At 38.9% G+C, this 12018-nt stretch overlaps 1 protein-coding gene across 2 annotated transcripts; it reads right to left on the reverse strand.

The window, feature by feature from the left end:
- Positions 1-2448: 2448 nt before the first annotated feature.
- On the reverse strand, positions 2449-11421 carry tgfa (transforming growth factor, alpha). 2 transcript variants are annotated; one of them, XM_030418666.1, is made up of 8 exons: positions 11056-11421; positions 10008-10037; positions 9710-9892; positions 8941-9108; positions 6594-6708; positions 5448-5597; positions 5184-5275; positions 2449-3999 (listed from the first exon to the last, which is right to left on the reverse strand). In XM_030418666.1, exons 1-8 carry the CDS (start codon positions 11096-11098, stop codon positions 3992-3994), a joined length of 789 nt encoding a protein of 262 aa, XP_030274526.1. In that variant the 5' UTR covers positions 11099-11421; the 3' UTR covers positions 2449-3991. The 2 variants fall into 2 exon arrangements, with proteins under 2 accessions (XP_030274526.1, XP_030274527.1); XM_030418667.1 differs by lacking the exon at positions 10008-10037.
- Between the last annotated feature and the right edge of the window lie 597 nt (positions 11422-12018).

A 12018-nucleotide genomic window follows, 5' to 3' on the forward strand; every position in this document is an offset into this window, starting at 1 on the left:
GTTCAGATTTTCGTACTCACTGATGCATGCAGTGACTCCATCAAAATAGAAATGTTTCCCCACCGGCCTCTGAAGGGGAAAGGTTACTCAAAATCTTGCCATTAAAATTGACTGTACGTAAGCATTGTTTGTTTTTTGTCTGATTTACTCAGTGTCTTCCGTATTGAGTATTTTTGTATTCACTCAGATTTGTTGCCTAAGACCATTAGGCTCCTACTCTGGCTTTTAAGGAACACATACAATATTAAACCAGCAACACTAAGATAGCTTAAAGTCAGTAGGGGGACATAATTCTCAAATATCTTCCACCCTGATTCAGCAAGTAAACACTGTCAGGGACACAAGAGGTCCTCAAAAGGGTGTCACTTTGGACTGAACCAACATGATCACACTGCTGAATTGTTGCCTCAACAGTGTGATAATAATAATACAAGTAAGGAGAAGACGTAGCAGTTTTCATAACAAAATGTTTTTCATTGTTGAAACATTAGACTCAAACATTTGGGACTCGGGTAAAGGAAATCAGACATGTAGAATGAAAAAAAATAAATCATTTAAACACCCAAAAATAAAGATAGAATAATGATGCTAAACACCAATAGCATAGAAGGTTTAGAATGCATCTGGACAAAGAAAGAGGGCTGGGTTTTGTGCCTCATCGCCTAAGGAACAGCCCCAAAATACTTGTACTACAAGTACTTGAGTGACAGTCACCCATACAAATAGTACTTCATTAACATCTTAAACTTTCTGATACTACATATGCTTAATCCTGAGAAGTAATTTTTGGGGAATAAATGTACTTAAATATCAAAAGTATAAAAATAAACGTCAAATATACTTTTACTTACATGTGTGTATATACTGTGATTATTATCAGGTCCAATATTCAGCATTTTTCTGATTATCGGAATGAATGATCATCTTAAAATATGCTACTTTGGCTCTGATGCATTCTTCAAAGTAACTGGTAACTCAACTTATCAAATAAATTTTGTGAGTGAAAAGTACAATATCTGCCTCCAAAATGTAGTGTAGTATAAAGTAGCAGAAAGTGGAATTACTCAATTAAATTACAAATACTTCAACATTGTACTTAAGTACAGAACCTAAGTAGTATCTTTAAAGATATTCAACAAATATTCAAACTATCTTTTAATGCAGATGAACAGAGGAGAGGCAAGGGTGGAGGCAGAATGGCGGTCAAATAATTTAAACATACGTATGTAAACTTCAGTAATCAATTTCTAAACATGAGATTAAACATGGTAACATCACATTCCTGCTGTATTAAAGTGTCTTTAAGGTTGTCTGACAGTTTGAGCTGCACTCAGAATCAGCCACCAGTGTAAAATTGCACTTTTTGTATACGTTTTGGGTGAAGTGACCCTTTTGACTGTAGCTCTGAGCTTTCTCCTACTGATTTGTTGCAGTGCTTAGCAGTGAGGAGAACAAGGCAGGGTTGCTTAACCCTAATACCTTTGTAAATACTCTTATTTCAAACCATCTGGTCAGAGGCAGATACTGGGAATGTTGGGCTGAGGATCAAAAGGGCCAGAAGAGGAAGCTGAGGGAGAGGGAAAAAAAGGCCAGAATGGCATTGCAATTCAAAGCAGAGCTTCAGCCTCTTATGGGGAAGAGGGATTGACGCTTGTCCAAATCAGATTTAAGAGTTTAGGAGAATTTCCTGATGCTGACAACACACAGACTTCCTCTCTGTGTCACCAAATGCGAATGGAAACAGATTTTTAGTACTAATTCCCTTTACTTAACCTTCTTTTCACTGCATTTTATTTGTTTCCCCTCGCGCTCCTTTGTATGTTAAAAGGTATTGTGAATCTTTACGGAGGCGCCCACGAGAGCTGCTTAATTCAAAGCTGGTTTAGTAGCTCAGCCAGACGGCTCTAAAGGGCTCCCCAGAAATCCAATTGCAGACATAATGGGATTGTGAAACAAAACGAAGCTCCTCATGCGGAGAGCGAAAGGGAAGGGAAGGGAAGAGGAGACGTTAAAGAGGGTAGAACCCAACGACATACAACTGAAAAAGAATAGGATGTATGTGGCACAGTCCTGCACATCGCACAAATGCTTTAACATGAATGGGTATACATCCAGTTGAGTCAGAGACACAATAAATTAAAAAAAAAGTTAATGGTGATATAGAGGAGGGTTGAAACATTTCCTTCAGCTATAAAAGCACTTTAGAGTTCAGCTCTTTGTTCAATTGTGCCCGGGGTTCAGGGTTTCATGTTGGCAATTCTGCATCTTGAAATATTCAGTGGAAGAGAAAAATGGAGGAGCAGAGCATCCAGAAAGAGAAGAGAGAGAGAAAAGAGCTTCAGGAGTGAAAAGAAGGTCACGCGATGAATCAAGTAACAGACTCCAGAGACGGGGTGGTGATTAACACGCACATGAATAAAAAAAGAAATATCCACACACACACACACACACAATTGCATTTTTTATTCAATTCATTGGAAAACAAACACAGATAACAGAGGCTTTCCAACTGTGACAACATAAATCCGACAAAATAAAGGGTTAATGTATCAACAGCGCGTATATACACTGAATATTTCCACATTGGTTTTGATATATACACGTAAAATGCTGTAATAACAAACACATAATCTGGATGTAAATATCAACCACGTACTGTAAACAAAGAGAACAAATCATCCCCTTAGGGTCTCTTGGCATATAAATACCATCACATTCATTTTACGGTGCACACAAAGTGCGTACACACTTGTACATCGAGTCAGTTTGTATTCCTTCACCAATTATCATTAAATATTTTGTTTTGAATTAACCTCCAGAGGCTTTTCTCTCTTTAAAAGCATTTCAATTCAAAGCAGAGGCAATGCTATAACACACCACTGTGGAATTAAAAAAAAGGATTCTGTGTGTTTAGAAATAAAAAGCTGTGATTTAAGTGCATGCATGCTTTAAAGGACGTGTACAAACCGCGTGCCTCTTCCCTTCAGTGCTCGTTCAGGCAAAGTTAGAAACAAGTGTATTTGGCATCTCTCATTATGTGGACACTTTTCTCCGAGTGACTACATTGTACAGTAAGTGATCAGTAAGCAAGCTTGCAGAAAAGTGCACCATTCCCCACTAATGTGGAATAATGTGGCGTGTGTCGATGCAGTTATAGCTTGCGAAATCCCAAAACCTCTGATGTGTTCAAGTACAGCTCAGGAATAAAAAATAAAACTGACACATGTTTCAGCTTCAGTAGAAATACTGGAGACAAATTGTCCATATTGAACCATATTGGAACTGTTTTAAGTTGCGCGCTTTGTGTATAATTACAGATTGACTGAAGTCCATGGTTTTTCAAATCCATCAGCAGTCAGACTATTTAACAATTCCTACTCTTGTCAGGTGAAGTGAGTTCCTTCTTTAAAAACAGACACTAAAACTTTTTTAAAGCATCAGTTTCCACCACCACCAATTCTTTAAAATGTCCTCTGTGCTTGAGTTCTGACGAAAAGTGCGCAAAGTTGTTAAAAGACAAAAATAGGAATTCTTCCGACTTCAGTAAATGAATTCTTGTTGTCCCATAGTAAACACATCCACACTGGATGACTGACGGCCTAGCAGATCATTTCTCATGTCCTCGATGCCAGCCATAAACAGGACACACGGAGCTCTTCCGTGTGTCATCCACAATACAACAGTTTGTTGTAAAGCTGTGGCTGTTTCCACAGAATCAAAGGGTGAAGTAAACACGTTCCTGTGGTGCTGCAGGTCAAAAGTCCCAGTCAGTGCGAAAAAAAGAAATGTCATGGAACGTTTAACCTCCCACATTAAGCAGGCCTTCCTAAGCCCCACTGAAGATGAAGCTTCTTCTTCCTCGGCCAAGAATTTTGATGTGAACACGTGCGTAGGACCTTTGAGCCGATACTCCGAGTGTGTTGGCCAGACATGATGAGGAAAACTAAACACACCATGACGAAAACAGCTCATGTTCCAGCAAGATGTCTTCTCAAACCACTGAAAGGGAAATAATCATGAAAGTTATCTTGTTTCCTGTACGCTCGCAAAAACTCTTTGAAGGATTAGAATACTACAAACAAGTGTTGTCTGTGCAGCAGAAGACATGGCTTGTTCCTGTGTGCCAACAATCAGCTACACGTTACGCTGGATGACATTTTCCTTCATTGCTAGAGGTGTTGCGATTTCAATGCGATTTTCAAATCAAACTTTTTTTTCAGCACTGACTGCTACTGCATACTGCAAAGCTTATTTTGACCAGTTTTTTATTTATAATCGAAAATCATGACATCATTACAATCACTGGGCACTGTGGTCTATTTTCAGTCAATCCCACAAACACCATCCTGCTGTTGGAAATGCTCACTAGTGCACCAAATGTAGATATTCCACAGCTGATAATAGTACAGATAATAGTCCCTAACAGATGCACTATTCAATCTTGTTTGAGTTACATTTGCTAACAACTACAGTGGCCAGCTGATTAAACCAGTGCTGCACAATATTGGCAAAAACTGACAATGTGACATTCTAATTTTTGTGTGATATATTTTGCTATAAACAAACACATGAGTGAATGTCATCACAATCGAAGACGGCCCTGCTGTGTTTGATGAAATGATCAAGAATGATTACTCCCACGTCCAAGAACCGTTAAATCATACAAAATTATGTAATAACAGACAGACTTCTCATGAAGATGAATCATGGCAAATGAGAATTGCGCAAGTCTTGCTTTTGTGTCGAGCAGTCATTTTTCCTTATTTGACATCGCACATCCTGTGATGTGACTATTGTGCAACCACATATTGAGATGCTGAGGCTGACACAATATGCTGAACCTGAGATAATACTATATATCTGTGACCTGTTTGTTAAGGATTACATCTTTATTGGGATCAAATGGGCATAGGCATTGGACTTGTGGACTGATGTAATTGCTTTCTTGGCGGAAAAAAAAGGCTACTCATGCAACCCTTAAAACTTTTATCGCATAATTTTCATCCACAACAGACATTCCAAGGACACAGAGGTGCCATCTATTTGTTTAACATGCACGGCCTGCAGATGTAGAGGTTTTTTTTAACTCTTCACATCAACATAATACAATTTTTCACTGATCTCAAATGTATTCATCAGTTATTAACATCCCCAGCAGCTGATAGAAGAAATAAAAAGTGTACCACTCTCAGAAGGATGGCAGGACGCTCCGTGCTTCTCTGGGACGTAGTGAAGTGCATGTCTCCGCCTGCGACAGTCCTGCCTCCACCAGCAACTGCATGAGAAAAGATTTAAAACCTTCAAAATCCTTTTCCTTATTATTTTATTCCTTGAAAAGGAAAACTGTGACCACATGATTGCTTTCCCAAACACTATAGAGTTCATCAGCAATGATCTCTGTGAAAACAATACCATGAAATATAAGATATGCCATGCGTATCACTTACTGTAACAGTGTGCACAACACCATGATGAGAACACACCCAATCACACACAACACCAGCACCGTGGCAACCGTCTGTTGTCTGTGATTAGTCGCAACTACAGCGAGCAGGTCTGCATGCTCACACCTCATCCCGACAAAGCCCGGATGACACCTGCACCGAGGCAGAAAATCACTTAATGAATTCTTCAAATTGCTTGTTTTCTCCAACAAGCAGTCTAAAACCCAAAGACTTATCTGCCATCATAAATGCCAAAGAAAAACAGTAATATCTTTACATTTAACAAGCTGGAAGTAACAAATGTTTTATGTTTTGCCTGAAAAGTAACTGAGACGATTCATTAATAATCAATTAAGGTGGTGATTAATTCCATTGAAATAAATTCACTGACTTATTGTTGCATTTCTTATCTTAACAGTTGTCCAAAATAAAGGCCATGAAGTGCTTCAATTGCTCAAACACAAGAGTGACCGCAGCAATTTAAAATGCAAATGTTGAAAATGATATATCATTTTACATTTACACTCTGATTTAATTCTAAGAGTATTTTCACATGTTTGGGTAAAAGTGGTTCAGACTGCCAGCTGTCTTGTTTGATCGCAAACAACAGTCAATTGAACAATGTTGGCATTTTACATTTAAAGGGTAACTCCACAAATATGACACATTAAAGTGTGTTTACAGGTCTTGGCAAGTACTACTGCATATGTGATACAGTAGTATGAAGTCTTTTGTGGCTCCAGAGGAAGCTGTATGTAATTTGAGAAATTGCCTCCAGTGATACCACTCAGTGACTAAATTGCATTGTGGGTAATGTAGGGTACAGGATCTGAAAAAGGCAGAAAAAGCACATGGAATAAAAAGCTGACATCTCTGATTCTGCTATAATGATTTTAATTATTCCTTTTTAAGCTGTCCATAATGAGTGAAACACTGTTATAGGAGTGCAACATCTGACCAGTGGACTGCTTTTCAAAACCCGGTGTCTACATTACCCACAAGGCATTTATCAGGTTACATGCGACTTCTTCTGGAGCCACAAAAGGCTTTATATTACTTTATTTGTCATGTGCAGTAGTACTCCCCAAGACGTTTAAACACTTCAATGCAAAATTGATGATGTTACCCTTTGCGACTGCAACAACTTACACGCATGCTGGCGTCTCTTCTAATATCAGGAAGCGACACGTGCCGTGGAAGCAGAAATGGCGGTGGGAGTCCGGACAGTCATCAAAATGAGACCGAACAGCCGCTGCCACGAACTCTGTGAGGATGGAAGAAGAGATAGTGTATGTGGGTTTTTAAAGTTTAGGATACGTTTTATACTTCCTTCCAGGACCATAAAAAACCCTAACCCTAATATATCCCACTGTTGGATGACCAGTAGGGAATAATGAAGCCTCCACTGACATCTACTGATAACTATGACCTTTAGAAGTCCTCCAGGGCATGAATTCAACCCTAAATGACAGTTTCAAAAATGATCCAAGTTCATTTAGTTAGAACAGGCACCAGGACGCAGGTGAATATCATAAATCTAAAAATAGCCTAAGCCTGCAGAGACCTGAAACAACAGCATGTACTAAATCCTAAAGCTGACACCCACGCCACCAACGGTCGACTGAAGCCTTTTGTTACCAGTTGCGTGTGGATTTGTGGTGGCTTACATCTCTTGCTGTACCTGGGAGGGACTATTAGAGTCTAGAGTCTCGAAAAGTCACAGCGAGACACTGCGAAACAAAAACCTCTGTCCATCAGCCGACATTAGGACTCAGGAGAGAGCACACCCCTGCAGGGACTCTCGTTCTTTCGCAGAAATTAAACCCTTCAAGCCACTACTCAGTTTTCACGAAAATATCTAATTAAATGAAAACCCAGACAGAACGGGACATTTCTCACACGTTTAGCTGTACAGTCAGACAAATTCCTACATAACTGACCCAAACAAAAGTCAGTGTTTCCCCGAGTGGCTGAAACAGATGCACAGTGTTGCATTCAGGGTGGGAAGGAGGATGAGCATCCAGACAGATAGCTTGCATTACAGCCTCCGTCACACACTCCATTCCAACGGTAAATGGGCTTTTGGATTGCAGCCTACATGTATTGTCTCCTTCTTTCAGACTCTGTGAAAGCCCTCCGTTGTCCCTGAGGCATCTGCCTACCAACCCCTCTCTCTTTCCATGTGATTTTGGCAGTCGGACGAGATAAACATTGAGACAGAAAACAGCCTTTGGGCCACATGAGGCGCTTTTCAGCTGATAATTCAATACTGTACGTGCATCATCTTTTTGTATGAAATGTCTGCATATGCTGCTCATATGTGCTGCTCATAATCTTTAATGTACCACAACTGCTGCCCTCACTCACGCTAACAGGATCAATTATCAGTGAGCGCCACACTGTCTGCATGTGTTGATGTACTGCAATTCTCTATGTGAAAGCAACGCTGCAGTGAGAGTGGATCACAGGCTGCAGCGAGAACAACCGGACAGTTTTCAAATTAGATATCGTGAATGTTTGCTTAAATGGTTCAAAATAGAGCTCGACCCTTCACTCGTCAGGACCAGGGATGGGGGGAAAGAGATTTTATTACATTTGATTGACATATAAAAAATAAAAAAAACACTCAACACAATAATCGTGGTGAATTTTTTTATTATCTGGATTATCATGAATATATCGGCACGTGAATGACTCGAAAAAGCTGTCTAGCTCGCTGACGTACAGTCCCATATTGGTTTTCTGATATATTTGGAATAGCCTAAGCTTAAATGTCTGAAGGATGGGCTTGTACATTGTGTACCGCACAAAAACAAGTTAAATCAGACATGTGTAAGTACTACAGATTCCAAACTAAAATACACCAGGAAGATGAGGTTACCACCATTTATTTATCCTTTATTTCTGCAGGAAGACCTTATGATTTATGAATACTTAATGAAGATTCTTTGATTGATTGTTTATCACAAGAAAAGATGTGCGATACAATTAAAAATATTGTTAAAGTTGAGTTGTTATTATGTTAAAGTGGTTTCCGCAATTTCAGTTTTTATTTTAAAAGCGCAATGTGTACAATATATGAGAATACATAGGAAAGATAAGATATTAGAATATATATGATAATATGTCTAAGTTTAAAACACTCAAAATTGAAATAAAATCATCAAAAGAATGTGAAAAAAATGCCTGTTTTGATGTTATGTGTAAGTATTTTGTTGCAGAGACTTTAGTTGAAGTTAACATGCTCGCCATGTAAACAACAAAAACACTCCCCTGTTATTTCAAGCTCCAGATCGGTAACTGCATTGCTAAATGAGCCAACTAGCTAACAGCAGATACAGTTAGCAGCAGTTAGTGGTTACTCTTGTGATATGCTATGTTTTGTTTTGAGTTCTTATTGTGTCTTTAAAGATTTAAGCTTTATTTTGATGATTATTGCGATAATATCTTGAACCGTCCTATTGCCCTAATGTGGAGATATGATGACTGTACTTACTTTTAACTGGAGGGATGATAGTAGTTGTAGTAGTTGCAATAGTTAGGGTCGTTGCTGCAGAGACGCTTGCAGATGCATTTGGAGGAGCAGTGGAGTTTGTGTCGATGGAGATGTTGGCTTCAGTGATTACTGAGTCACTTGGCCCCACTCCTAATGTAAAGAGGGAACCTGCAGATAGGAAAATAAACCACTGTTAGCATATGATGTGAACCTGATGGAATAAAAAATATAGAAATAAAATTTCTTCCAGGAGGCATGTTATGCTTTTTATTTTTTTCCCCTTTCCTTCAGTGTTTTATATGTTCTTGTGCATGAAAAAGATCTTGAAGGTTAAAAAAGGTAAAGTCCAGACCAACAAAAGCTCCCCTCTCCCACAGAAAACACTGCTCCTGAAACAACTCACCAGTAGTTCGCCTTTAATTCTGTGATTTTGTGACATCACACAATGACATCATGTCGTAATACTTCATATCAAGCAGCTAGTTTGACATGTAAGAATTGATTTAGCACAGCTGCTCTGTTGTTGTTTGTGGTGCTGGCTCAGGCATGTGTGAGCTGACCAATCAGAGGAGACTAGCTATTCAGGAGGGGGGACCTTTAAGAGCAGTAAACCCGTTCTAGTAGTAACCCAAAATAAAATTATGAACCTGAAAATGTGTATAATATTTCCTTTAAAGAATACAATATCAGATACAGAAATACATGTTCTTAGCAATGACCTTCAACCTTCTTTTGCAGTTTCACAAAACATGACTGTTCTGAAACTTACTTTTAACTGAAGGTACATTAGTTGTGGTCGGTGTGATGGTTGTGGTCATTGTGCTTCTGCTGCTGGATGTTGCAGAGCTGCTTGTCGAGGCGTTTCGAGTAGCGGTGGAGTTTGTGTTGATGGAGATGCTGGCTTCAATGATTGTCGAATTGCTTGGCCCTGCTCCGAATGTAAAGAGGGAACCTGCAGGGAGGATATTAAAACACTGCTGACATATGATGAAGTTTTGATGTGGAAAAAACTAAATTACAACAAATCCCTAATAACTAGAATACCAAAAAGTTCACTGTTAACTCACCATTGAGTACCACAGACATACTAAAAGCACCTATAGGAATATAAGAAATATGTGTTACTCTATTGTGATTCCCCCCACCCCCCAAAGAAAACTAGGTGTTTCACATCATACTTTACGATGAACAATATACGATCCCCAGTATAGTTATGCCCATGTGACCTGGTCTTCAGTGTGATATCGATGCTTCATTGAGTAACTAGTACCCAACAATAGTAACAGGGTCAAGCATCCACTAAAAGGATGAGACCAAAGCTCTATAAATAAAGCGGGTTCATGTGAAGACACGCAATCACTGCTTGAGACTAAAAATAAAACCAGCTGGTAAACACCAGAAGATGGTTTGTTGAAGAAAAAGAAAAAAAGAAAAATTATAGAAACATGAGAGATAGTCTCCGTTATCTCACCACAATAATGTAGAGCACATAAATGAATCACAACGACACACCCAATTGAGTTTGAATGTATTGTGTAACACCAGGCAGAAGGATCATTACAACAAGGGCTGCAACTAACACTTGTTTTTCAGTCATTTCATTATTTTCTCAGTCAGTTGTTGAAAAGTGTCCATTTGTTTGTTGTGATGTCCTCAATGTATTGTTTTGTTCACAATTTCAAAGATATTCAGTTTGCGGACACAGAGGAGTCGATAACCAGAAAACATTCATATTTAAGAAGCTGAAATCAGGGAATTTGACGTTATTTCTTCATTTAAAAATATAATAATAAAAAATTACTCAAACCAATTAATCCTTTTTGAAAAAAAAGTTTCCCATTAATTTAAAAGGGAGACAACTTTTCTAACTGATTGATGTTTGCAGCTTTAAATACATTTAGCAAAATTAACAGGGTGTCACGGATAAAAATGTTAAACATTTAGATAAGAGCTTTGCACTGATTCTCAATGCAAGTCACCAAGTGAATTAACATGAAATAAAAGCATTAATTGGGGACAACACTGACGATTCAGATCCAACTGTTGACTTTAATCACTAATCACTTCATTTACATGAAATAAAAATGCAAATTTTCCCTAAAATGTTTTACTCACCGCTTATGAGGAAAATTGTATCCCAGAAGATCCGAGTCATCATGACGACTTGCGGTCTGAACGACGGTCAATGACGGGCAGCTTCAGTGAAACGCGTCCGTGTGCTGAGACAGCACATTAGTCATTAGTGTTGCAGGCTGCAGGACGAGCAGCAGCAGCACAGACCGTCAGGAAACATTCAGTCCCGGGATCACAGACCTGCACACCGCTGTCATTTACAATCATCTGATCCGATTCAGGCGCAGAAAAAGTCCTTTTTTCCTTTTTATTTCAGTCAGCAGCAGCGCAGCCTTCCAGCAGGATGTCCGAGCGTTTAACTTCACTGTGTTCAATTGAGGAAACTCGTGTAATCCTGTCAGAGGCTGACCAATTAGAGACAGAGGAGGAGGAGGAGGAGGGTGTCGTCTCATTATGACCTCAATATCAGGCTTCTTCTCTTTTAATTGTATTTCTCGTGCCTTTTGTATGATTAGCCTTTTATCCATTTTGCAGTGTACGAATATTTTTGTTTTAATCTAACTTTGTTAAATACCACGATATCATAGAGTATATCAAATAAAATTAGTCTGCTTTGAAATGTTCCGTGTTAAAGGTTCACCCATAAATGTAAATGCAATCATTATCTGCTCACCCTCATGTGGATAGAAAGTCAGGTGAAGGTGTGTAGTCCACGCAACATTTCTGGAGTTTTGCAGTATTCTCCCAAACAACTGCAATAGAAGGGGACTTGTTCTAAAACTTAAAATAGCAACTGACATAAAAACATAAAATGGCTCCATACAGCTCCATTTTCAGAAACCCTGAGGTCCCAAATACATTTTAAAAGATGTTATATTAACCCTTTTTAAAGCTGGAAATCTTCACTAGTTACCCATTGCGGATGTAAAATCTGGGATCAAGTCTCAAATCTCAGATCAGTCTTGGAGCCCAGGGCATCTGGAGACTTGGATTACGAAGGAGGAG

The sequence above is a fragment of the Sparus aurata genome, chromosome 6, assembly GCF_900880675.1.
Source record: "Sparus aurata chromosome 6, fSpaAur1.1, whole genome shotgun sequence".
NCBI classification, from domain to species: Eukaryota; Metazoa; Chordata; class Actinopteri; order Spariformes; family Sparidae; genus Sparus; species Sparus aurata.